Below are 27,547 nucleotides of genomic sequence, written 5' to 3'. Positions count from 1 at the left end.
GCTAATAGTTCAGCTCTATAAACCAATAAAGAGTCAATAACTTCTCTCTTAATACATGGATGTACATATATGCGGAAAAATCCTTAGAGATCTACTCTCATATTTACCGTATTTGGTTTTGTATAGCTGACTATACTTAAAAGTAGGTTTTATCACTAGATGGGTGGTATTACATATATAACAGAAAAATGGGGTTCCCCTGAGTGGATTTTCCCGGCACTTACACATAAATTGTAGATAGTAGTAGAGTATAGACTCATATAGAGAGTAAAAAAGTATTTTTATTTAATGAGGAAATTCACTTGCTAAAAACAATGTGGACATAATGACTAACAGAACAAGTTACATAATGAACATGATTCATAAAAATACAACAACAATGGTATACAGACAAAAATCTCTTTTCCAGCCCGACGCGTTTTGGGGTGCCAATATATCAGTCCTTCTTCAGGGGAAAAATTGAAAAGAGGGGTTCATCTAAATTAATAGGAAAACATATACATAATAAGTAAGTTGATTATTATCTAGAAATGTCAATAGAAATCTGTTTAGTGGTAAAATGATCAATTGATCACCTACCTGGGCCTGTTATCAATGGTTACTCTGAGGAAGAATTTTTTTTTATAAATAAAAAAAACCACAAGAAAAAGCGAGGCATTCAGAGGGATGGTAGCCACGTATATAACTGTAAATACAGGTGCTGTTCCTTCAGTATAGTGAATTCAATTAGATGTTGATAGATCATAGATCTCCATAGGGAGACATAAGGTTTCACCTATCCCTGTCCCTCCCGGGCGCGTGCAGGCCAGAGCGATATACTGGGGCTAGAAAGGCAACCCTGTAAACAAGAATTAGATGGGTGTCAGATGTATAGGCGTATTCAATTATAAAAGTATTGGAACAAAAAAGGGGGCAGGCTGGTGTGAAAGACTGTCATATACATATTAGAATTTGTATGATCTAGTATGATTTGCCTATATTGTACAATAAAATTGTTTTTATTATTGTAGTACAGTGTGTATAGGGAAATATACATAATGTAGTATATATCGGCAAAATTTGTGTAACATAGTGTCATTTGCCTGTATTGTATAATAAATTTATAGTTTAGCACAGAGTATTTGTAGTACAATATGGATGGAGGAAAGAACAAAATTGTGACCATGTATGCCATTGTCTAGCCCTTCTCTTACACTATAAACCAACTTTTTGCCCCTTTTTGACCAATCATAATAAGTATTGCCAAATATACAACTGTATTGAACATCTAGATTCTCGTTTTGCTGTTCCCTATTGACTTTTTTAGTATTCAGTACATATAACACAATAATTTTTCTAAATTGGCATATTTTTCAAATACCGCCAACCAGCTTGTTTATTATGACTAATCACACTCTTTTTTACCTAGGCTGCCTCTCATTTTGCCCCCCCGGGGTGCGTCTGGCCTGAGCGATTGCCCGGCACGGAAAGCCGCCCAGGGCTTCTACCTGGGCGGCGCTACAGGAGGCTATCAGGGTGATACAACATCCACGCCCCCTGCCTCCATATTGCCACTCCGGCGGACATGCTCAGTCCGCCGGAGAGGCATGTCCGTGCCGGTGGGATGGGTGTGCGCGACGTCGCCCCAACGTCATCGCGCTCGCGCATGCGCGGCAGGGGCGGCACCGCGCATCCCCTTCTCAGGGGGCTGTAATTAAGGCTTCCCAGCTGACGGGCTCCATCACACAGCTGAGCGCGATTGTCAGCGCCAGCTGATTGGAGCCCGCCGGCTACATGTATCAGCCCCTCTCAGTCCTAGCTAAGGTGCTCTATCTGCCGGACACTTGGATGTGGGGCCAGCTGTACCTGCATACTTCTGAATTAAGGTATTGGATCTATAACTTTTGATACAACTAATTGGGACATGACTGTGCTTTCCTCCCCTCTCACATGGGAATATACAACCTGCCCTATTGCCCTTCTTTTGTTGAGACCCAAAATAACAATCTCTCTTACAATCTAAGTCTCTTATACACTCCACCACAGCACTGTATCTAGACCTATAAGGCAGTGTGTAGAAATTAGTTAATACTATTGCACTATGAAATGACATATAATCTATGCTAGTTGTATACTATCTGCATACAGTGTTCATATTTTGTTCTTTCCTCCATCCATATTGTACTACAAATACTCTGTGCTAAACTATAAATTTATTATACAGGCAAATGACACTATGTTACACAAATTTTGCCGATATATACTATATTATGTATATTTCCCTATACACACTGTACTACAATAATAAGTACAATTTTATTGTACAATATAGGCAAATCATACTAGATCATACAAATTCTAATATGTATATGACAGTCTTTCACACCAGCCTGCCCCCTTTTTTGTTCCAATACTTTTATAATTTAATACACCTATACATCTGACACCCATCTAATTCTTGTTTACAGGGTTGCCTTTCTAGCCCCAGTATATCGCTCTGGCCTGCACGCACCCGGGAGGGACAGGGATAGGTGAAACCTTATGTCTCCCTATGGAGATCTATGATCTATCAACATCTAATTGAATTCACTATACTGAAGGAACAGCACCTGTATTTACAGTTATATACGTGGCTACCATCCCTCTGAATGCCTCGCTTTTTCTTGTGGTTTTTTTATTTATAAAAAAAAATTCTTCCTCAGAGTAACCATTGATAACAGGCCCAGGTAGGTGATCAATTGATCATTTTACCACTAAACAGATTTCTATTGACAATTCTAGATAATAATCAACTTACTTATTATGTATATGTTTTCTTATTAATTTAGATGAACCCCTCTTTTCAATTTTGCCCCTGAAGAAGGACTGATATATTTGCACCCCGAAACGCGTCGGACTTGAAAAGAGATTTTTGTCTGTATACCATTGTTGTATTTTTATGAATCATGTTCATTATGTAACTTGTTCTGTTAGTCATTATGTCCACATTGTTTTTAGCAAGTGAATTTCCTCATTAAATAAAAATACTTTTTACTCTCTATATGAGTCTATACTCTACTACTATCTACAATGTATGTGCAAGTGCCGGGAAAATCCACTCAGGGGAACCCCATTTTTCTGCTGTCTATGTTTTATTGGATGTGGCACGGCCCCCTTTTCTTTTCCTAGGAGAGTTGGTTGCTTTTTTCTTATGGTATTACATATATAAAGGTATCATAAATGTGAGGAGGCATACCTGGAAGTTCTCCAGGCCTCCCAATGTTTTTGGAAGGCTGGAGCCCTTCGTTCCTTATATGCAAGTAATTTTTCCATTGTATATTGGGCATTTACTCTAGAGATTACTTCCTCAATGTTTGGAGGTGTCTTGGAGCGCCACTCTTTAGCTATGGAGATACGTACCATCTGGATCGGTACCATCTGGATCTGACAGCCCATCTGTCGCACAGGCCACCATCAGTACCGCTAACGGTACTGCTATCAGTACCACCATCAGTATCGCCATCAGTACCATCTGGATCTGACAGCCCTTCTGTCATAGCCCATCTGTCACACAGGCCCATCATCACTACCGCTGCACAGTCCCGCCATAAGTACCGTCACACAGGCTATCAGTAACCTGTCAGTACCATCACACAGGCCCGCCATCAGTACCGCCATCATGTCTAGAAAAGTTTATACAGCTGAGCAGGCATATAACATTCTTACCATGTCAGATGATGAGAGAAGCGAGGAGCTCTCATTATCCAATTCTGGTTCGGAATATGAGCCAGTGGAGGGTAGTGGATCGGAGTCCGAGTCAGTGGAGGAAACCACCCCTCCTAAAAGAGTAAGGAGATCAGGACCTAGATCAGGACCAAGATCAAAACACCTGCCTACCACCAGCAGCGCCAGCCCCCAGGAAGAGGAGCCCAGTACAAGTACTGGAATTGCACATCCAGCCCAAAGAATTCCGGGCCCAGTCCTACCTTCCCAATGCCCTGGCAAACCCCTTATGGTTGCCTGCCAACTCAGGATCCACTACAATTCCCCCTTTCACTGCACAGCCAGGTGTGCACCCCAACACTTCAAATTTTTCACAATTTGACTATTTCTATTTGTTTTTCCCTAAAGATTTGTTGCAGTACATGGTGGACCAAACAAATCTCTATGCAGAGCAATTTATTGCTGCCAACCCCAATTCATCCTATGCTCATATGTTCCATTGGCGACGTCTCACACTAGACAAATTCAAATTGTTTGTGGGCCTTACTTTTAATATGGGGCTTACAAAGAAAAACAAACTGCATGCCTACTGGTCCACCCACCCCATCCACCACATGCCCATATATTCTTCTGTCAAGTCCAGGACATGGTACAATATGATTATGTGTTTCCTACATTTCAATAACAATTTGCAGTGCCCTCCCCAAGATCATCCCAACCACGACAAATTATATAAGCTTCGCCCCCTAATAAATTCTTTTACCAAACTATTTTCTGAAGTGTTTATCCCCGAATAAAATATTTGTGTAGACGAATCTCTTATCCACTTTACTGGCCGGCTGCAGTTCAAGCAGTATATCCCAAGTAAGACAGCTAGGTACGGGTTGAAATTGAATAAATTATGTGATCGAGCCACTGGATACGTGTACACATTTCGTATTTATGAGGGCAAAGACTCCCAGCTCCATCCCCGTTAGTGCTCCACATACTGTATATAGGAACCAGTGGTAAAATTGTGTAGGACCTTGCATACACCTGTTCAAAAAAGGTTACCACTTATATGTAGATAATTACTATAGCAGCTTGCCCCTTTTTCTTTACTTGTATCATGAAAAAACCCTGGCTTGTGGTACCTTCCGAAAAAATAGGAAGGGCTTCCCACAGAATTTACTATTAAAAAGGCTACAAAAGGAGGAAGCCACATTCATGAGGAATGAGGAGGTGTTGGCCATGAAGTGGCGGGACAAGAAGGATGTTCACATGATGACTACCATTCACAATGACACCTTGGTGGAGGTTCAGAGAAAACGTGGCCCCGTAGTAAAGCCTGAATGTGTCCATGACTACAATCTGTATATGGGGGGGTGGATTTAAATGATCAGATGCTACAACCATATTTGTCTACCCACAAGTCCAATTATTTGTATAAAAAAGTTGCATCTCATCTGTTTCATATGGCCATGTTCAATTAATTTGTCTGCTATCAAAAATCACCCAAAAACCAACCCATCACCTACCTCAAATATATTGAAAACATTGTCACTGCCCTTATTTACCAGCAAGGGCCCGCCCCAGGAAGCATTCGCTCTGATAGTCTGGTAGTGTGAGTCGACTTCATTAGCAACATTTCCCTATAACATTCCCCCCGAAGAATCCGGAAGAAGACGCCAAAAGAAATGTCGTGTATGCTCAAGTGGAGGAGCTAGAAGCGATACAAGTTATTATTGTCCCCAATGTCCCTCCCAACCTGGCCTGTGTATCGGTGATTGCTTCAAAAATTATCACACATCCATCAGATATTAGTTCCCCTTATTAGTAACAGACTGCCATTTCCCCATTTCAATTACCTGTGTGGATCATTTGCCTGCCACCATGTTTTTTACCTTCCATGTTAACTGACCCTAGCCTGTTTACCGATGATGCCTTTGCCTGCCGTTTTAACCACGTTCTGACTTCCACATGCACCAACCTCGGCCTGTTAAATCAACCATGTTTTTTCCTTCCACTTGGACTGATCGTTTGCCCTTCTACTTCAGTACACAGGGGTCTCACATATGTGAGGGGCTTCAGAATAGCGTTCTGAGTAGATTTTTGGTTTTCTGTGTTCCCAGAACAGGGTCTGGTTGCTCGGGGGCTTTAAAGATATTTGGGTGGGAGAAGCCTCTACCCCTGTCCCCCTGGCCCTAAGCTTGATGGTTCTTCCTGCTGCCTGGACCAATACTTTGGCTGTGCTGACCATATGGCTGCCTGTAATGACCCAGGACTTTATGGACTGTGTTTCTTTCTGCTGCCTGGACCAATACTTTGGCTGTGTTGACCATATCTTGGCCTGCTGCCTCTACTGACTATGGACAGTATTTCTTCCTGGACATCTCTGCCTTCTACATGGACCAATGCTTTGGCTGTGCTGACAGTATCTCTGCCTGTACTAACTATGGACAGTATTCCTGCCTGCTGCCTGGACGATTGCTTTTGCTGTCGCTGACCACATCCCTGCCAGCTGCCTGGACCGATGCTCTCCTCTGTGGACCACTGCACTACTAAAACCACAGGTAATCTTTTGTTATTTGGTATGTACATGTTATGTGTTAGAAATATGAAGGGCCTTCAAAAATGTGATCGGTAGTCAGGAAATTATATGTGTCATTTATGCTCCTAGAACGACTGGAGGTGCTATTTGAATGTTGGGTCTCTGTATATGGCCAGGCTGTGTCACACATGTGGTATTGTTAAACTTAGGAGTAGCAGAATGTATTTTGGGGTGTCATTTTTGTTATGTACATGCTATGTGTTGAAAATACCTTTTAAAAAGACAACTTTGTATAAAAAAAAAATGCATTTTCATTTTCTCCCCACGTTTTTCGAAAGCCTCTGGAAAAAAACGAACCGTTCAAAAGACTCATTATGCCTCATAGATTATAAATTGGGGTGTTTGCTTTCCAAAATGGGGTCATTTTGTGGGTGTTTCCATTGTCCTGGTGCTCCAGGGCCTTCAAAAGTGAGAAAAAAAAAAAAAGAAAAACTGCGCTAAGGTGTCCCAAAATATTGTGTTATAACACAAATAAGTAAAATTAAAACAATTGGCGAATATGTGAAAAAAGCAGTGATTCTCCTGCACAACAAAAACAGTAAAAAATATATAGGTAATAATAGAATCGCGCTACAGCATTGGCTCAATAATGCATAGTCAATTGATGATATTATCCCTAAACCATAAACTAATATAGCATGAACAAATACCCACAAATGATATATTCTCAAATTATGAAATTTAAAATTAATAAATGCAAAAATGTGTAATAAAGTGTCCAAACATGTAATCAAACACCCGTGAAAAAATAAATGAAAAAATGAAAGAAAATTGCCACATTAAAAAAGTCCATCAGTATGAGAGACATATGAAATCTGTCATGACGTGGAAAATGTTACGTGCAGTCCACCACCAGTGATAAAATTGGCCGCTTACAAGAGCCCCATGACCCCCCACTACAGAGGGTCAGGGGAAGCTTGTGTAAAATTAGCCCTCCGGAGCTGAATAGATGGACTCAAATACAGGAATCGTAGGTGGTCAAAGACATCCAAAGACACCAAATGGATTTAAAGAAACTCAGATCCCATCGTATCTCCCCCGCTCATAGTGGTAAATATAGCATGAAAGATAAGAGAAGCTCCAATAGTGTAAAACCTGGTCCCAGCTCGTTTTCACAAAGCAAAAGTGAGATAGGTCGTCATGAAATGATATGTGTAATTTTGCTCCTAGAATGCCTGGAGGTGCTACTTGGATGTTAGGCCTCTGTATGTGGCCAGGCTGTGTAAACGTCTCACACATGTGGTATCGCCATGTGGTAGCAGAATGTATTTTGGGGTGTAATTTTTGCATTTTTGCTATGTACATGCTATGTGTTGGAAATATCTTATAAATGGACAACTTTGTGTAAAAAAAATGCGTTTTCATTTTTTTTCCCACATTTTGCGAAAACTTCTGGAAAAAATGAACCATTCAAAAGACTCATTATGCCTCATAGATTATACCTTGTGGTGTTTTCTTTCCAAAATGGGGTCATTTTGTGGGCGTTTCCATTGTCCTGGTGCTCCAGGGCCTTCAAAATTGAGATAGGTCGTCATGAAATTATATGTGTAATTTTGCTCCTAGAATGCCTGAAAATGCTACTTGGATGTTGGGCCTCTGTATGTGGCCAGGCTGTGTAAAAGTCTCACATATGTGGTATCGCCATACTCAGGAGGAGTAGCAGAATGTATTGTTGGGTGTAGTTGCAAGTATGCGCATGCTGTGTTCAAGAAATAATCTGTCAATACAATGTCTGTGTAAAAAAAAAATGTCTTCATTTTCCCAAGAATTGTGGGGAAAAATTATAACTTCAAAAAACTCACCATGCCTCTTACTAAATGCCTTGGACTGTCTACTTTCCAAAAGGGGTCATTTGTACTTTCCTTGATTGTTAGTGTCTCAAGAAATGAGATAGGCCTTCAATACATCAGGTGTGATTAGATGTGATCAATTTTCAGTGATTTGCACCCTAGCTTGTAGACACTTTAACTTTCACACAGACTAAATAATATTCACTAATTTGGGTTAATTTTACCAAAGAGTATAAAAGAGTATAGCAGTATACATTTTGGCCCAAATTCATGAAGAAAAATTACTTATTTGCAAAATTTTACACTAGAAACTAAAAAAAAAGTATTTTTTTTTTCAAAATGTTCGCTCTTTTTTCGCTTATATCGCAAAACATAAAAAACCTAGCGGTGATTAAATACTACCAAAAGAAAGCTCTAATTGTGAGAAAAAATGATAAAAAATTGTTTGGATACAGTGTAGCATGGCAGAGTAATTGTCATTCAAAGTGTGAGAGCACTGAAGGCTGAAAATTGGTCTGGGCGGGAAGGTGTGCCCTGTATTGAAGTGGTTATTATTTACCCTTGCCATCAAACCATTGGCAGCTTTGATTAGTTCAAATAATAATACTGTATGTATGTATATGCTGTATGCAGATGACATGCTTTTGCTGCTAGGTGACATTGATTCCTCGCTTCAAGCAGTCTACCATTTCTATATTAGATGCACATATAGGGCTTACCATCAACTGGACAAAATCTGCCCTGATGCTGTTAGATAGGGTTGCTACTCAGAACTTCTCCTCCTTTTGCCCTGTGCAAATTACAACTTCTTTCAAATATTTTGGTATTGAGATATCCCGTAACCTTGCTGATTACTGCCATCTAAATGTTATGCCTCTTTTGGCTCGTTTTAGTGATAAAGTTAAAAGTTTGAATACATTGTGGTTTCTAATGGGTCTCTAATGGGCAGGACCAATCTTATTAAAATGATATTTATGCCCAACCTTTATACTTTTTACACAATACACTGGTGGTTAGTCTGTTAACTATTTTTGTACATTAACCCTATCTTTAAAACTTTGTTATAGAGGAATTGGTCACCTAGGATGAAACTGGAAAAGCTGTAATGTTCAAAAGGGGTAACATTACCCAATTTGTTATAATAATGCCTGGCATCTCAGTTGCAGCACATGTTTGGGAATATGACCTAGTCTCCAGGTGCCGTAACGTAATCAGGGACTCCACTCTATCTGTTGTTTTAACAAATTCACAAATGCTACTAACAGGATTGGGGTATCTTAATTTCCACAAACCCAATAAAGCATTTTCAACGTATATTCTAATGCATAAGGACTAAGGCTAAACAGCTACAACAAGTTATGAGTTTCACTGCCTATAGTCCTATTTGGATGAGCAATGCCTATGCTGAGTTAGCTAAATTACAATATGCAGTTGAGTTGAAGGCTTTTACAATGGCACATTCACATACGGTATATTTTAAGAAGGCACTCTACTATCCTTTTTTGATAAATAATAAAAAGTGCATTTGATCTTCCTGATCACATGCACTTTTATTATTTGCAACTTAAGCATGAAGTTATAGTGCAGACTCCCTCCCTTGATTGGCAACTGTCCCCTACTCCCATCTTTAACCCTATGCAATATACTATGTGACATTGGGGTGATTATGCTCATGTCCTAGATGCCTTTTTCAATGAGTTGTGCCAGTCCAAACTGTATTTAATCAGAGAAAAGAACGTGGTAATCTGATAGCCAAGGTCATTAACAGGTGGGCAACAAAGTACCAAATTAGGAGCAGACCCAAAGTCAGAAACGAGCCGTGTCAGTAACTAACGAAAATACAGAAGTGGAATCCGATATCAGGTCAGGAGTAAGCCAAGTCAGCAACCAAGGAAACACACTGGAGGTACACAGGACACGGGGAAAGCTGAAGACCAGTCAGCATAGAGCAATAGGCAGAAGCATCCCTAAATAGCCCATCTGGCACCAGCATACATTGTGCACCCGTTCTCATGCGCACACGTGCATTCCTGTTAGCCGATCTGTGAACATTCATGCACGCATTCTATTAGCCAAACGTCTTCTGACATGCACATTTCTATTAGTCAAATGGCTGGTTGGTATTCTCTGACAGTCCTCTCTCAAATATATATGGTATTGCACACTCACTATACACCACTGAAACTTTTTAAAATGGATTTGTCAGAGGAACCTCTTTGTGGTAAATGTCATAAATATTGCAGTAATTTAACCCACATGCTTGGGGGGATTAAATTTGGGGGGATTAAATTCTAAGCTTCTTAGCTATTGGCTTGTTGTTCCTCATACAATACATTTGGTGTTCCAGACAGTTGTTTAATGAGATCCAAAACAATGCTTATTGGGTATATTGAATGAGCTAGCAGTACAGAGTGCACTACGAAAGCTATCTATAGAGCTGTATTTTAAGCTGAAAAGCCTATTTTACAATACTTAAAGCTGTGAATCCTGCAACCCATCTGTACTGGATACACCATATGGGTAACACCTTAGCCTTCAGCATATTATCCAACAACATAAGGGTTGCATGCCTAAGTTAAATTGCTCTTGAGCTTTCCAATCTTCTTCAAGGGGTAACAGGGGTAGTAGTGCTATAAAACAATATAGAAAAATAAGAAACATATACAAAAAATATATTGGTCTCAAAACGATAATAAGGCACTGAGTATCAATAATAGTATTACTGCACTTCATCAATCATGTGGTAAAGAAATAGATTTCCTTTATGTCACCAAGGAGTGCTTCCAGGACTGGATGTCCCCACAGTTGAGCCCACAAGGAGCCACAGATTATATGACCACCATGGGAAACTCAATGTGTCAGCCCCCACAGCAAAGACCTGGCCGATAAATACCAAGAGGTTAGGCAAAAAGGAAAACGGGGCAGAAAAATAGACCATGATTAAATAAAGCAAAAGAGGATTCTAACCAGAAACAGAGAAGATGAAAACAACCAGCTGGAGAGGAATGGACCACTACAAAACATGTGGTTTTGTTAGATATTAAGGCCTAAGGGCAATAGAATAATAAAGAGAAAAAACATAATCAGTATTTAATAATAATTAGCAATGAACTCACAAAAAAAAGAAAAAATTTAAAAATAGCATTTACAAAAAGTGGTCACAAAAACAGAACATCTCTTCACGCTGGGCAAACCATGTGAGAGAACAAAAAATTGCTATGCTAGTATGCTGTATATGTCTGGTTGAAACACTAATTAGGGCCAACACCTGTGGGGGGAGACTTTCTGGGCCAGCCAATCCTGTCCAATCGCCACTGATGAAAACAGCGCCAATCTGCGCTCCATCTGTAAACCCCTCGATATCCAAGGGCAGGAAGAATCCATCCACTGCCCCGCGATTACCCCGGCATGAATGCGAGCACAGTGCAATAGAAATCACATCACATGCCTGTGCAGAGGCAACCACGCACGAAAATGGGACCCCAGAATGCCGCCGGGGTGTCAAGTCAGTCCAACCTGTCCCAACTCATGGCCAGAGTACTTTTCTATAAAGGGGGACCCAACACCAAGGCAGAGCAGACTAAGACTAAAGGGAGGGCAAGGGGGAGTAAAAAACTGCTGTCCGCCCAGTCCTGTAGCGCCGGGGGGCAGAAGATAGAGAACACCCACCTAAGAACACTCCAGGTGGTCTACAAAGGAGGACTCTAACCAAAAATGAATAAACTGTTAAAAAATGTAAATAAATATTATAAGACACGAGTGAAAAAGACAGGAAGAAAAAGGAGGATACTAAAAATGCCACTAATCAGTTTTACCAGATGACAAATCTTTTAAAAAGAGTTTTTATGTAATGGTATCATTTAAGCCCAGGAGGGAGGTGACTTTTTAGTTTAGTTTGTAAATCCATTCCTTTTCTAATTAGGAGAAGGGATTTATTACAATCTCCTTTCCTTCGGGGTATATGTATTCGGTCCAAGGCATCAAACCATACCTTAGGAAATTTGTATTTGTGGACCTGTGCCACATGTCTACCGACTGGAAGGTATAAATTTTCCAATTTTCATACTACACTGGATGTGTATGTACATACAACGCCAAAATTATTGTTTCATAAAAGGTGTCACAGTCACAAGACCGCCCCCATTGTATGAAAATTGGCAAAATTACATAATTTGAATGTTTCCCCATTTGGGCAATGTCACCATATTCCTCCCAATCATATAAGGGCAATAGGAACAACTACCACAGGGGTATGTACCTAGGTACAGGTAAGGGTCCTGATGTTTATCACCCCTGAACTCACTCTGGATCAATCCATCTTTTCAAAGGAAGTGGCATGCTTAAAAGTAATGGATGGAGTCTTATTGATTTCCTTATGTTGGTTGTTATATCTTAGAATAACCCGAACATTCTGTTTAAGGCCTTCATTTTTCCTAAATAGAATTGTCTCACATGAATGTTGGATTGCATGATTGTATGCTTTCCGGAGGCATGTTTTAGAGTGGCCCCTTTCAAGCCGACTCTCTTTAATTGATCTGCTTCCATTTAAAAGGCAGGTTTAGAAGAACATTTATGTTGTAAAATCAAATACTGACTAGTCTATAGTCTTATAGTTTTATAGTATAGTCTTTAAAAATGCCTGTGAGTGAAAGCTGGTAACATGCAGGATGGTGTTGACTGCTGTACTTTTGTGAAAGATGCTACTTGATAGCTGACCATTGGGCTCTTTTTGAACTCACTTTGTACATTTGTACACTGTTGTACATTTGTAACTGCATCCTTACTATAAGTCATGATGAATTTGAGATTATGGTCGTAGTTCATGCTGGCTAGGCATTGGGTTAAAAACTCCTCTGATCCCTCCCAGATGAGAAAAACATCATCTATGTACCTTTGCCACATAGTAATGTGGCAGTGGTACACCAACAGGTCCTCTTCAGAGAGGAAAGACTGCTCTCACTCCCCCAGTTACAAATTGGCGTAGGATGGGGCGCAATATGTCCCCATTGCTATGCCTTGCACCTGGAGGTAGTGAGAGCCACCAAAAAGGAAGACATTGTGGCCTAGGATGAACTCCAATCCTTAAAGCATGAATTAATTGAGCGACCAATCTTTTGTAGTGCCCACCTACTTAGGTGTGTGCTAACTAGTTAGTAAGGGTTAGTGTTAGGTAAAATTGCCAGTGCATTACCCTGTTGGTTTAAGCCTGGTTGGGTTTAATTGGGTTGGGAGATTTGATAGAATAGAGGAGGGTGTGGCCACCTACACTCTGCCCTGTAAGATTTCCATCACTTTCTCTGAAATGTTCTGGAAAGTGGGTGGACTGAAGGAGAAGAGTGGCAGGTAGTTTTTGGAGACCCCTCTGAACCATCAGACCCCTCTGAATCATTGTTTTGCTTGAGCAGAAGCGGGACTGTTATAAAAGCTAAGGTCACATGTTTCCTGAGAGGGTTGGAGATGGGATTTTGATCCAGAAAGGCTGCAAGAATGTGACCCTCAGGGGTCCAGGCTTGAAGGCCTGGGGGTGTAATGCTCCCAGGGCCAGATAGCGAAAATCCATGGACCGGAAGGCACTGAGGGTTCAGAGACCTCAGTGTTGGATGGTTCGTCATCACAAAATCACCACAAGAAACTCCAGGAGTCATGGATCAGATATTACTGGCTGGTATGGTTCTGGACATGCGGAGCAGGAAGTAGCTGTTAAAGGGATGAAGTAGATCGGTGTACGCCCGGACTTTTCCTGAACTGGCTTGGGAGGATCACAGGAGTCAACATGGGCAGGTGAGGCCTAGTACATCCAGCATCCAATAACAAGTGTCTTTCAGAGAGGCACTGTCAGTTCACTAAGGGAAGAGGTTATAACTACCATTACAGGAACCGTAAAGCTCAAATGTTCTGGACTGTCTGCTGATGTGTTATTTGTGCAGGGGAGGAAGAACGGAGCAACACTAATGGAAAGGTGATGAGCTAAACTAGCAGCTCCCAAGGGAGTAGTGCGCTACACTTGTATACCTTGCAGAAATCTTCTTATAGCAGCCATTCAACATACACGAGGTATGGAATTATGCAATGCTTCAACATCAATAGTTACTAAAAAAGAGTCTTCAGGTACACACATTTTTAAATTTTTGTAAAAAGTGAATTCATAAAAGAAGGCAATGAGATCACGTGCGGTTGTAAGTATGAATCAATGACTTGGCTGAGAGGTTTAAAGCAGGATTCCGGCCTTAAAAAAAAAATTAAAAGTCAGCAGCTACAAACACTGTAGCTGCTGACTTTAAATAAGTACTTACCTGTCCTGGGTGCCCGCGATGCTGGCCGCCCGAGGCCGACCCGTCCCTCGGCTCTCGGGTCCCAGCACCGCCATCCTAGGTAAGGGAAACAGGCAGTGGAACCTTGTGGCTTGACTGCCAAATTCCTACTGCGCACGCACAAGCGGCGCGGCACTCTGTGAATGGCCCCGTGGTGTTCTGGGAACACACACAGTTCCCAGAAGACATCGGGGCTGCTCACCGAGGAGCAGAACACGGAAAAGGAAGAGGCAGATTAGGAAGACTGCCTAGCAGCAAGGGTTTAGATAAGTTTAATTTTTTTTTTTCAAATGTTTTTTTTTTTATTTTTTTTTAGGATTTTTGGTGAATTTCTTTTTTTCAGGGTGGCCCTCCACTTTAAGTAGTATACAGACTTTTTTTTGTGCTGTGCATTGAGCTTGCTTGATTCACTGAGAGGTTAACATGCCCAGCTGAAGCAGGTCTGAGCACTTTGAGCTCTATAAAACTCCCTGCTGCTTAGGGAAGATGCTGCACCCTGGAACAGGACAGACTAGAGAGCAGCAACTTACCTGTGTGCTAAGTTTAAGTCTGTGTAACTAAGGACTATGATATGTTCTGTGTTATAGTCAGGTGCCTGGGCAGCAGTAGTTTGCTTTAGGGCAGTTAGGCAAGGACCAGTGTTTGGAGTTACCCGCTCAACGTGGCAAGGATTTATTTTCTGTTTTTGTGTTATTTTGCTGTTTTGATGCCTGTACTTTGTGGACATGGACTTTATAAATATACAGTGCTTTTGTTTCACCAAAATTCTCCTATCTGCTGTGCCTTTTATCCATGCTGTAGAATCACCCAGGGAGTTATGTACAACCTGCTGCTGAGCTAATTCCACCAAGGCCAGCATAGAGGACTTACTAAGACAGCTTGCTCTGGCGAATGCAAATCAACAGCAGACAAATGCAAGTTTACAGCAGAGCTTTGCAGCCCAACAACAGAGCCTTGCAGCCCTGCAGCAGAGCTTTTCAACCCAAAAAGAGGCCCACCAACAGAGCTTGGAAACCCAGCAGCAAGCCTTGGAACAGGCAGAGGCCCACCACACGGGATTGCTGGCACAGCAGGAACAGAAATACCAACAACAAATTGAAACCATCATAAAACAGCTTCAACAGAAGCATCAGACCAAGGCTGAGAGTGATTCCTGTAGTGTACATCTCTTGCCAAAGATGACAGAAGATGATGACCGTGAGATGTTTTTGACCACCTTTGAAAGATATCTGAAAAAGAAAGTTGGTTTAAAGAACAGTTAGCTGGACTAGTGTGCCCCTATTTGAAGAATCCCAAAAGGCTTACTATGACCTGCAACCTGTGAAAGGCAAGAACTATGATTGTTAGAAATATTAGCATGACTAGGTGTATTCCTGGCTTCCTGGGCTGAGCATATACATAGCTGCTGATATCAGCTCAGAAAACTACCCTGGTCACAAATGTATGATCATATTCATTTAACCAGAAAATGGCTGCAGCCAAAAACTTGGACCAAAAATTGTGGAACAGGACTTCATGGAAAAATTTATGAGATCCCTCCCTGTTGCCTTCCAAAGTTGGGTGAGCCATGGAGATTTGAAAACACCGGACAAACTTGTGGACCTAGTGGAAAGGTACCTAGCCACTGAGATTCTTTCAAAGACTCATTGACTTTCCACCTCAAGACCAGACCATCCACAGCTACAGGTAGGATGGCACCAATGCATGGTGGTAGAGAGAGAAAAAGGTGGAACAAAAGATACACTGGGGACTGCTTCTAATATCTCTCTATTTGCAACGGTTGCATGTACTGAAATAAGGGGAAATGAGAAAACTTCATGTGTAGATACTAAAAATGTTGTTGTATTGTTGGATTTGGGTAGCCTGGTTACCTTGGTAAAAGCTGAATAAGTAGCAAAAAAAGTATTGTGTTCTAGAAAAATGGTGATCATTTGTGTACATGGGGACACTTGAGAGTATCCTGTGGCAACAGTGTCCTTTGAAACCTCCCTAGGTAACCTATGTTATCAGATGGGTCTGGTTTTCCAACTACCACATGACGCCATTGTGGGAAGGGATTTTCCAAAACTCTCTCTGGGATTGACCAGATTCCCCATTAAGTGCTTCTTCAGAGTCTGGAGGTACTCCTAGGGAAGCCTCTGATTTGTGTGAACATTCTCCTGTGTTTCCCTTGTCAGTGTTAGGAGGGGGAACAACAGGGCCAAGGGAAGAGACTGCAACCTCAGAAGTGGATGAACAACCTCTGGGGCAACCTTTTCCTCTGGCTCTGTTCCACGGAAGCTCCGGTGGGCTGGGCCTCACACATGAGTGATGACAGTGTGCTCGACGGTGGGCGGCAGCGTGTGCTGCAGGGTATAGCAGAGCCTCCCTCAGTGGGGGGAGTAGGCGGCTTGGCTGACAGTGGGATTGTCTGTGCAGAAGAGTTAAAGGTTGGTGCTTTGGCTAATGTTGGTGATGATCTATAGGCCAAACTGCCTAGCTTTACTATTACATTGATTGAGATATTGCTTTTGTTAACTAGATTGTTCTAACTATTGCTGCAGGCTTGCTGTTACTCACAGACCACCTTATTGTATCTGTTTGTCTAGAATATCTGACTACTGGGGTTTAATACACAAATGTATTATTTCTTTTAATATCTCTCCACCTAGCATCAAATTAATCTTGGCTCTCTAATATTGGCCCAAGTGGCTATTCCTGTATTACACAGGTGAGGTCGCCACACTACATACTGTGCGGTCTAGTTTGGCCACATGGATATCTACTTATAACACTAGCATAGATATGCTGTCTTATTTCTAGGGTCTCTTTTGTTCTAGGTTCTATTGGGAAATTTATATCATCCATTTTGTTATGATTTATGCTTACTTACAACTGTGTATCTCTATCCTAGAGTCTTAGTAATCATCCCCCTGACTATTGTGTTTGTTGCCTAGCTTATTCCATATAAGATTACTTAGTGGCCCTATTCTACATATTAGATCTCAGCACTCCCCTTCTGTCCCTGTCAGGGCTCCACCTCACAGCGGTTCGCTTTGGTGCCCCTGTACCAGCCCCCCATGCATTGTTGATGGGTGCCCCCTGATCCACCACAGTTATGTGAGCATTTTGAATATTGAGTAACAACCAAAAATGGTGACTTTTACATGTATGGCAAAAATGACAGACTTGTCGTAGAGGTATGGTGGTTGAAGGAGTCACAGCATAGATTTTAATTTTATAAGATCAGCATTGTAATAGCAATTACAACTATAGTTATTTTTTGACAATCCAATAAAGCTTACCTGAAAAATCTCTTTTCTTGATGTAAGTACTCCTTGCCTGTGACCATCACCTTTCAAGAACTTTCTGGATTCTCTGCATGCTTTGCAATTTCTCCTCTGTTGCTTACATTAAATTTCTAAGGACTACATATCCCATGGTATCTTGCTGCCTGCAAACAGTGATTCCCGTAATAACTCTGTCTCCCGAAACTCCTCCTCTCAGCACATCTGTAGTTCAAAAGACAGACTCTGTGAAATGTGTAACACAGTAGTGCCTACTCACAGGGCATGGTGAATATGTATCACAGAACTCAGGGAAGTAAATGAATAGGGATCATTACAAAGTAAGTTTACCATCTTCAAGATCATTCGGATTAATAGGAGTAGACCAATAATAAATGTAATATAATGTGGAAATGAATATACCATTTTAATTTTTGACCATAGATACACTTGAAAATCAAAGGTTAGGTGCAAGGTTTGGGCCAATGACAGTTGTTTGTGATGCATTTTAGGACATTTGGCAGTGCAATGTCCCTTAAGTTCAAATTTATTTCAAACATCTGTACAGCTGAAGTTAGGTCTAAATTTATTCATGAACCAAACTCTGATCATCCCTAGTTATGAGCAATGATTAATAGAGGATGAGTGAAACAAAATGTAATAAAGGATGACAGGTGATCATTGATCGATATTTGATAATACTGATTTGTATTTCCCCCTCTTCTTAACATTAAATACCAGAGATTACAGTGTAAACAGCTATTTACAACTACTTTTTACTAGAAACTGGTTGTATTTAACCTTTCATATCACATCCGTCTTTATAAACCACTTTATTCTTTTTTCCCATGGTGTATTACTGTTAAGTCATTGCTGTAAATTAACACATTAGCGCTCATTTCTCCACTTCTATTAAAATCCTTCAAAAATGTAATTTACTTCAGTTGAAATTAAATTGGTAGTTTTTAAAGGGTATCTCCATATTTACAGACTTTACTCACTTAGGGGTGTATAAACATCCAACTAAAAGTGAAAACATAATTATTAATGTTAATGTAATCTAATGCTTCGGTAACAAAATTATCTATCTCTATACTTCACAAGTCACATGTTAAATAAACAAAACTGCAAAGTACTAATTGTAACTAAAATACTATTGCAGTATTAATATAACAGTATTAAAGTAGTTGTGAACCTTGCTAATGATAAAATAATCTTTAATAGTTAAAATTAAGCCTATATTGACTGTGTGCTTTGTTTTTGTTTTTTAAACCTTTCCTTTATAGTTTTGTCTGGCTTCAGAAGTGCAGGTCACATGATTGCTAATGCTTCCACAGCAATGGGGCATGTATATCATTACAGGAAATGTAGTTGCTGCTGAGCTTCTGCATTTCCATGCAATGGAACTCAATCAGACCCACCCAGCAACATAATGTCACTTCCTCCTGAAGGAGACTGCATTGTCAGTCAATGTATGAGGGATGGGGGTTTATAGCTGTATACTGACTACATAGGTTACAGGCATGCTGTTCTCCTGCACAGCTTGCCTGTATCTTCAGCAGGATGACACAAAAAGTAAACTGACCACGGATGCATGGATCCGCTGTCATGCTTACTGTGGTCAGTTTACTTTTAAGAGGAGCAGCACCAACAGGATCAACCAGGTAAGATAGAACATCAGCAGGTAGAACAATAATGCTGACATGACAAATCATAGTTAACTAATTTAAAGATGTAGTGTATTTTTTTTAGGTTTACAAACACTTTAATGTTACTTATTGTCCTTTTTTTGCAGTGGTTTGGAGATCTGGTTACACCAGTATGGTGGGAAGATGTGTGGTTAAAGGAAGGACTTGCTCACTATTTTGAATTTGTTGGAACAGACTACCTCTATCCAGGATGGAACATGGTAAGCCTTTTTTCATATCTAATGTTTTAATACTTCGAATCGCAAACAGACAAAGGTGAAATATGTTTTGAGTAGGCTCATACTGCAGGAATTGTATTCAATAGGGGCCCCTCCTTTTAAATCATTTACATATAGACACAATGGATAATGTTATAACTACTTAATAACCATATGATAAAAGATAGCATTTCAAGAATTGTGGCTTGGAAGCTCTGAGAGGGGTTCACTTAAACTTTTACCTCCAGCTCTCCTAAACATCTAATGGCTCATGATGACTTTCATCAGCAGCATCTTATACTCTGAAGCAGCTCTCTACCTTGCAGGGCCTAGAGGATGTACCAGAGATTATCCCACAAGGGGAAGCCCCACAAGCTGACTGAATTCTTTGTAGCAGCAGAGTGGCAGAATTCCCAAAATGGAAGTGGTCCATCCAGCAGCTGCAGCTCCCAAGTTCTTCCCTGCTCCAAGGAACAGCTCCATAGCTACCCACTGATCAAATTTCAGGGACAGTTCCTAACAGATCAGAGTCAATATTCCCCTTGGCATCTCCAGCTTCTAAATGCCCTGTAAATAAAAATAATGGCACATTACACTTGCAGCGCACTGCACAATCTGACATCTGTTTATTTATCCTGTTTCTAACATTCTAGCCACCGAGAGTGTTTGGTTTGAATGACATATTGCTTTCTTTAAAATGCTCACTACAGCAAGATATGTCCAAGTGTAAATTGATCAGCTAGAGTAATGCACAGTTACATAGTTACATAGTTACATAGTTACATAGTAGGTGAGGTTGAAAAAAGACACAAGTCCATCAAGTCCAACCTATGTGTGTGATTATGTGTCAGTATTAAATTACATATCCCTGTATATTGCGGTCATTCAGGTGATTATCTAATAGTTTCTTGAAGCTATCAATGCTCCCCGCTGAGACCACCGCCTGTGGAAGGGAATTCCACATCCTTGCCGCTCTTACAGTAAAGAACCCTCTACGTAGTTTAAGGTTAAACCTCTTTTCTTCTAATTGTAATGAGTGGCCACGAGTCTTATTAAACTCTCTTCTGCGAAAAAGTTTTATCCCTATTGTGGGGTCACCAGTACAGTATTTGTAAATTGAAATCATATCCCCTCTCAAGCGTCTCTTCTCCAGAGAGAATAAGTTCAGTGCTCGCAACCTTTCCTCATAACTAAGATCCTCCAGACCCTTTATTAGCTTTGTTGCCCTTCTTTGTACTCGCTCCATTTCCAGTACGTCCCTCCTGAGGACTGGTGCCCAGAACTGGACAGCATACTCCAGGTGCGGGCGGACCAGAGTCTTGTAGAGCGGGAGAATTATCGTTTTATCTCTGCAGTTGATCCCCCTTTTAATGCATGCCAATATTCTGTTTGCTTTATTAGCAGCAGCTTGGCATTGCATGCCATTGCTGAGCCTATCATCCACTAGGACCCCCAGGTCCTTTTCCATCCTAGATTCCCCCAGAGGTTCTCCCCCCAGTGTATAGATTGCATTCATTTTTTTGCCACCCAAATGCATTATTTTACATTTTTCTACATTGAACCTCATTTGCCATGTAGTCGCCCACCCCATTAATTTGTTCAGGTCTTTTTGCAAGATTTCCACATCCTGCGGAGAAGTTATTGCCCTGCTTAGCTTAGTATCGTCTGCAAATACAGAGATTGAACTGTTTATCCCATCCTCCAGGTCGTTTATGAACAAATTAAATAGGATTGGTCCCAGCACAGAACCCTGGGGAACCCCACTACCCACCCCTGACCATTCTGAGTACTCCCCATTTATCACCACCCTCTGAACACGCCCTTGTAGCCAGTTTTCAATCCATGTACTCACCCTATGGTCCATGCCAACGCACCTTATTTTGTACAGTAAACGTTTATGGGGAACTGTGTCAAATGCTTTTGCAAAATCCAGATACACCACGTCTACGGGCCTTCCTTTATCTAGATGGCAACTCACCTCCTCATAGAAGGTTAATAGATTGGTTTGGCAAGAACGATTCTTCATGAATCCATGCTGATTACTGCTAATGATATCATTCTTATTACTAAAATCTTGTATATAGTCCCTTATCATCCCCTCCAAGAGTTTACATACTATTGATGTTAGGCTAACTGGTCTGTAATTCCCAGGGATGTTTTTTGGGCCCTTTTTAAATATTGGTGCTACATTGGCTTTTCTCCAATCAGCTGGTACCATTCCAGTCAATAGACTGTCTGTAAAAATTAGGAACAACGGTCTGGCAATCACCTGACTGAGTTCCCTAAGTACCCTCGGATGCAAGCCATCTGGTCCCGGTGATTTATTAATGTTAAGTTTCTCAAGTCTAATTTTAATTCCGTCCTCTGTTAACCATGTAGGTGCTTCCTGTGTTGTGTCATGAGGATAAACACTGCAGTTTTGGTTACTGAAGCCCCCCGATTCACTCGTGAAGACTGAGGAGAAGAATAAATTCAATACCTTTGCCATCTCCCCATCCTTTGTAACCAGATGTCCTTCCTCATTCTTTATGGGGCCAATATGGTCTGTCCTCCCTTTTTTACTGTTTACATACTTAAAGAATTTCTTGGGATTTTTTTTGCTCTCCTCCGCTATGTGTCTTTCATGTTCTATCTTAGCCAACCTAATTGCACCCTTACATTTCTTATTGCATTCTTTATAAATTCTGAATGCTGTGGATGATCCCTCAACCTTGTATTTTTTGAAGGCCTTCTCCTTTGCTTTTATATGCATTTTTACATTGGAGTTAAGCCATCCAGGATGTTTGTTCGCTCTTTTAAATTTATTACCCAATGGGATACATTGGCTAATGCCCTTATTTAATATGCTCTTAAAGCAAACCCATCTCTCCTCCGTATTCTTTGTTCCTAATATTTTATCCCAATTTATGCCTTTTAGCAAGGTTTGTAGTTTAGGGAAGTTGGCTCTTTTGAAATTCAATGTCTTTGTGTTCCCTTCATGTCTCCTATTTGTGTGATTTATACTGAAACTAATTGACCTGTGATCGCTGTTACCTAAATTGCCCCGTATTTCCACATCTGTTATCAGGTCTGTATTGTTGGTAATCAGTAGATCTAGTAATGTTTTATTTCTAGTTGGTGCGTCTACCATCTGACCCATAAAATTGTCCTGCAAGACACTAAGGAACTGGCGAGCCTTAAATGAATGCGCGGTTCCCTCCGCCCAGTCTATGTCTGGATAATTAAAATCCCCCATTATGATAACACTTCCCATCCTTGCTGCTAATCCAATTTGTGATAGGAGATCCGTCTCCACTTCCTCCCTCAGGTTAGGGGGCCTATAGCATACTCCCAGTATTATTTTCCCCTTAGCTTCATCCCTTTGGAGCTCTACCCATAAAGATTCCACCTCCTCCCTAGCCCCCTCAGTGATGTCATCTCTCACATTCACTTGTACATTATTCTTGATATATAGGCATACCCCTCCCCCTTTTTTACCCTCTCTGTCCTTGCGGTATAGGGTATACCCTTGAATGTTTGCCAGCCAATCATGAGAGCTGTTGAACCAGGTCTCTGAAATTCCCACAAAATCCAAATCCTCCTTGTACAACAGTATCTCTAGTTCACCCATCTTGTCCGCCAGGCTCCTGGCATTGGTGAACATGCCACATAGTTTAGACCGGTCGCATATTGTCCTCGTATTGGGTGTTTCAAGATTGCAACTTGGACTTGCTACTATACTCACCTTGTGTTTTTGTGCTTTGGTTAACCTACCACTAATGCCCCCAATACTACCCTCTGGAATATCTTCCGCGCTGGCTATCACTGTCTCTGGACCCTCCCCCCATCGCCTAGTTTAAAAACCCCTCTAACTTTTTGGCCATCTTCATTCCCAGCAGATCTGCACCCTCCTCATTTAGGTGCAGTCCGTCCCTTCTATAGTACCGGTTACCGACTGAGAAGTCGGCCCAGTCCTCCAGGAACCCAAACCCCTCCTTACTACACCAGCTCTTCAGCCACTTGTTTACTTCCCTAATCTCCCTCTGCCTCTCTGGTGTGGCTCGATGTACCGGTAGTATTCCTGAGAACACTACCTTGGAGGTCCTTTTCCTCAATTTAGCTCCTAAGTCCCTAAAATCATTCTTTAGGACACTCCATCTGCCTCTGACTTTGTCATTGGTGCCAACGTGCACCATGACAGCCGGGTCTTCCCCAGCCCCTCCCAGTAATCTGTCCACAAGATCCGTGATGTGCCGAACCCGAGCGCCCGGTAGACAACATACTGTTCGGCGCTTCAGGTCTTGGTTACAGATTGCCCTCTCTGTCCTTCTAAGAATTGAGTCCCCTACCACCAGAATCTGTCTTTCCTTTCCCTTTGCTGCCCCCCCACTCTCACTGGAGGAGTTCTTCCCCTGGCAGCTAGGAGAGTCCCTCATCTCCAGCAGTGCTGGTCCCTGACTGGTTACACCAATGTCACTCAATGGAGCGTACTTATTGGGATGCTCCAGTCCTGGATCGGCCTCCCTGGCACTTCCCCCTCTACCCCTCCTGACTGTCACCCATCTACTCTTTGCTAGTGCCTGCACCTCTTTGTCTCCACCCGCCTCTGTGCTGGCCCCTGCCGGCACCTGCCGTGTACGTTCCTGGCTCACCTTTAGTATGAAGGGACTTCTCAGTGCTGACAGTTGCTTCCCCAGATTCAGAACCTGGGCTTCCAGGGAAACAATGTGCTTACATTTTGCACAGCAGTATTCGCCCTCGATCGGATGATCAAGGAACGCATACATGTGGCAAGATGTACAAAGAGTCGCCTCTCCACACCCGCCGGGCATCGTACCTATTAAATTTAGTGAGGATTTGGGGATTTTACCCTGTCCAAATTACCTAACAACTAGCTAGTATAGAAAAAAAAAAAAAGGAGAATTTGCAACAGCCAATAATAAAATTACTGGAGCCCCAAAAGAACAACAAAATTATTTAAAATGTTCCTATGTCAGTCACACAAGCAGAGTTAATGCATTATTTCACTCAGATGTTTAAATCTACACAGCCTTTACAGTCTGCCTAGGATTTATGATTGGCAGGGCACATATGGATTTCTGAGCCTAAACATTTCCCGGTTAACCACTTAAGCCCTGGAAGAATTGGCCCCTTAATGATCAGAGCATTTTTTTACAATTTGGCACTGCGCTGTTTTAACTGGTAATTGCATGGTCATGCAATGCTGTACCCAAACAAAATTTGCATCCTTTTTTTTCCCCACAAATAGAGCTTTCTTTTGGTGGTATTTGATTGCCTCTGTGATTTTTATTTTTTGCAATATAAACGGAAAAAGACAGAAAATTTAGAAAAAAAAATGATATTTTCTACTTTTTGTTATAAAAAAAATCCAATAAACTCAATTTTAGTCATACATTTAATAATAAAAAGGGGGAACCTGCGCTAAAAAGCAGAATAACAAAAACGGACTGCAGCTGCAACAAATACCACAAATATCAATGAGGTGTAAAATAGAAAAATAAAAAATAGGTGCGCTTGCAATCGGTGACATAAGTCAATATTTAGACAGTCAAATGACATGATCATAAACCACATGTGCCTAAATACTGAAGTGACAATAAAAAAATCATCAAAAAAATCTTAAAAGATATGTGAAAAATCTTAAGCTATATGTGAAAAAAATCATTCATAAACATACAAACAAAAACAAGAAAAAATATTGGATAAAAATTAAAATTGAAAAGATAAAAGGTAAGTCCAGTGAAGAAAAAGTCACACATCCAGGTATGTCCACATTGACCCACATATGAAGAGAGGGGAAGAGGGATGTGTGAAGTAAGCATCCAGGCTGAAGGTGAATCCAGGATAACAGTAAAGCCAGTGCCCTTACCAGAATCGGTGGACCTCCTTTAGAGCAAGGTCATAAGCACAGGCAGATACAACCCTCTGCAGGGACAAATGGATTCCCATGTTCCTCGGCTGGGACGACTGAGCGCCTACATCTGGATCCTCCGAGGTCTATAGTGTTCTGCAGCATTCCAGGGGTAAATCTACAGGAAACCACTCAATGGTCCAGGGGGGCCGTGAGTGCAAAAATCACAAAAAGATCCCAATAGTGTGGTAAAAAACGTAAGCCTTTATTGTTCAAAAAACGGAGCACAAAGCTCCACAACATACATATAAAAAAGCCGGCAGATTAAAATCAATAGCGAACACCCGTGTGCAAACAACATGGGGTGTACGACGTGATGGCGTATAGTGCGTAGCCACGCCCTACATGTTTCATCATAAATGACGTCTTCAGGATAGCACAACCCCCCCAAATGACCCATTTTGGAAAGTAGACACCCCAAGCTATTTGCTGAGAAGCATGTTGAGTATTTTGCAAATCTCGCTTTTTGTCACAGTTTTGAAAATAAAAAAAAATTCCTTTTCCTTCTTCATTTTCAAAAACAAATGAGAGCTGCAAAATACTCACAATGACTCTTAGCAAATACCTTGGGGTGTCTACTTTCCAAAATGGGGTCATTTGGGGGGGGGGTGTTGTGCTATCTTGACATTTCAGGGCCTCCGTAACTGTGATAGGTAGTGAAGAGTAAAATCACCATTTTACGCCCTTTGAAAGCCTTAAGGCAGTGAATGGTCTTTGGCATCCTGTATGTGGCTAGGCTTCCAAAAAGTCCCACACATGTGTTTCCCTTTACTCATGAGAAGCAGCAGAATTTATTTTGGGGTGTAATTCCACATATAACCATGGCATGTTTGAACAATATATCATGTAGTGAAAACTTTGTGCAAAAAAAAAAAAAGTTTGTGGCAAAATATAAAATATTCCATGGACTCAACATGCCTTTCAGCAAATAGCTTGAAGTATCTACTTTCCAAAATGGGGTAATTTAAGGGAGGGGGGTTGTGCTATTTTGACATTTCAGGGCCTCCGAAACTGTGATAGCTAGTGAGGAAGTGAAATCACCATTTTACGCCCTTAGAAAGCCTGAAGGCGGTGATTGGTTTTTGGGGTCCTGTACATGGCTAGGCTCCCAAAAAGTTCCACACATGTGGTATCTCCATACTCAAGAAAAACAGCAGAATGCATTTTTGGGTATAATTTCACATATGCCCGTGGCATGTTTGAGCAATATATCATTTAGTGAAAACTTTCTGCAAAAAAAAAAAAATGTTTGTAATTTTCCCAAAACTTGTGGCAAAATATAAAATGTTTCATGGACTCAACATGCCTATCAGCAAATAGCTTGTGGTGTCTATTTTCCAAAAATGGGTCATTTGGGGAGGGTTGAACTGTCCTGGCATTTTTTGAACAACATTAGAAGCTTATGCCACACATCACCCACTCTTCTAACCACTTGGAGACAAAGCCCTTTCTGACACTTTCTGACACTTTTTGTTTACATGAAAAAATATTTTTTTTTGCTAGAAAATTATTTTTAACCCCAAAACATTATAAATTTTTTTAAAGCAAAGGCCCTGCAGATTAAAATGGTGGGTGTTGCGATTTTTTTTCCATGCAGTATTTGCGCAGCGATTTTTCAAACACAATTTTTTTGGAAAAAAAACATTTTTTTTATTTTTTATTTTAATGCACTAAAACACACTATATTGGTACTCTTTTTTTGAAAAAAAATGGGGTTTATTAGACCCTAGATCTCTCCTCTGCCCTCAAAGCATCTGACCACACCAAGATCGGTGTGATAAAAGGCTTTCCCAATCGCGCTCTTTATATCCTGCGAAACCTAAGTCATGAAATGCTCGTAGCTTCCGGTTTCTTAGGCCATAGAGATGATTGGAGCCATTCTGGTTTCCGATCAGCTCTATGGTCAGCTGGCAGAACCACCGGCTGCATTCTCGGTTCACCTGGTGGAACAGGAGAGCCCGAGAAAACCATGGAAGAGGATTGCTTTCACATGAAAGCCGACTGCTGGCTGAAAAGATTGATACCAAGATGAAACCTAAATCTGCAGGCATCATTCTGGTATAACTACTCAAAGTCCAGCAACATACCAGTA

At 41.1% G+C, this 27,547-nt stretch overlaps 1 protein-coding gene across 1 annotated transcript in view; it reads left to right on the top strand.

Moving 5' to 3' along the window:
• TRHDE (thyrotropin releasing hormone degrading enzyme) overlaps positions 1 to 27,547 on the top strand; it is a 1,580,966-nt gene that overhangs the window by 767,706 nt on the left and 785,713 nt on the right. Inside the window, exon 5 of the mRNA XM_073620033.1 lies at positions 19,434 to 19,547. Coding sequence (XP_073476134.1) covers positions 19,434 to 19,547 — 114 coding nt within the window. The remainder of the gene's footprint in view (positions 1 to 19,433; positions 19,548 to 27,547) is intronic.

Source organism: Aquarana catesbeiana, linkage group LG03 (assembly GCF_042186555.1).
Source record: "Aquarana catesbeiana isolate 2022-GZ linkage group LG03, ASM4218655v1, whole genome shotgun sequence".
Classification (NCBI taxonomy): domain Eukaryota; kingdom Metazoa; phylum Chordata; class Amphibia; order Anura; family Ranidae; genus Aquarana; species Aquarana catesbeiana.
Note: the sequence above shows the minus strand (reverse complement) of the source record. Positions and strands in the feature narration are given on the sequence as shown.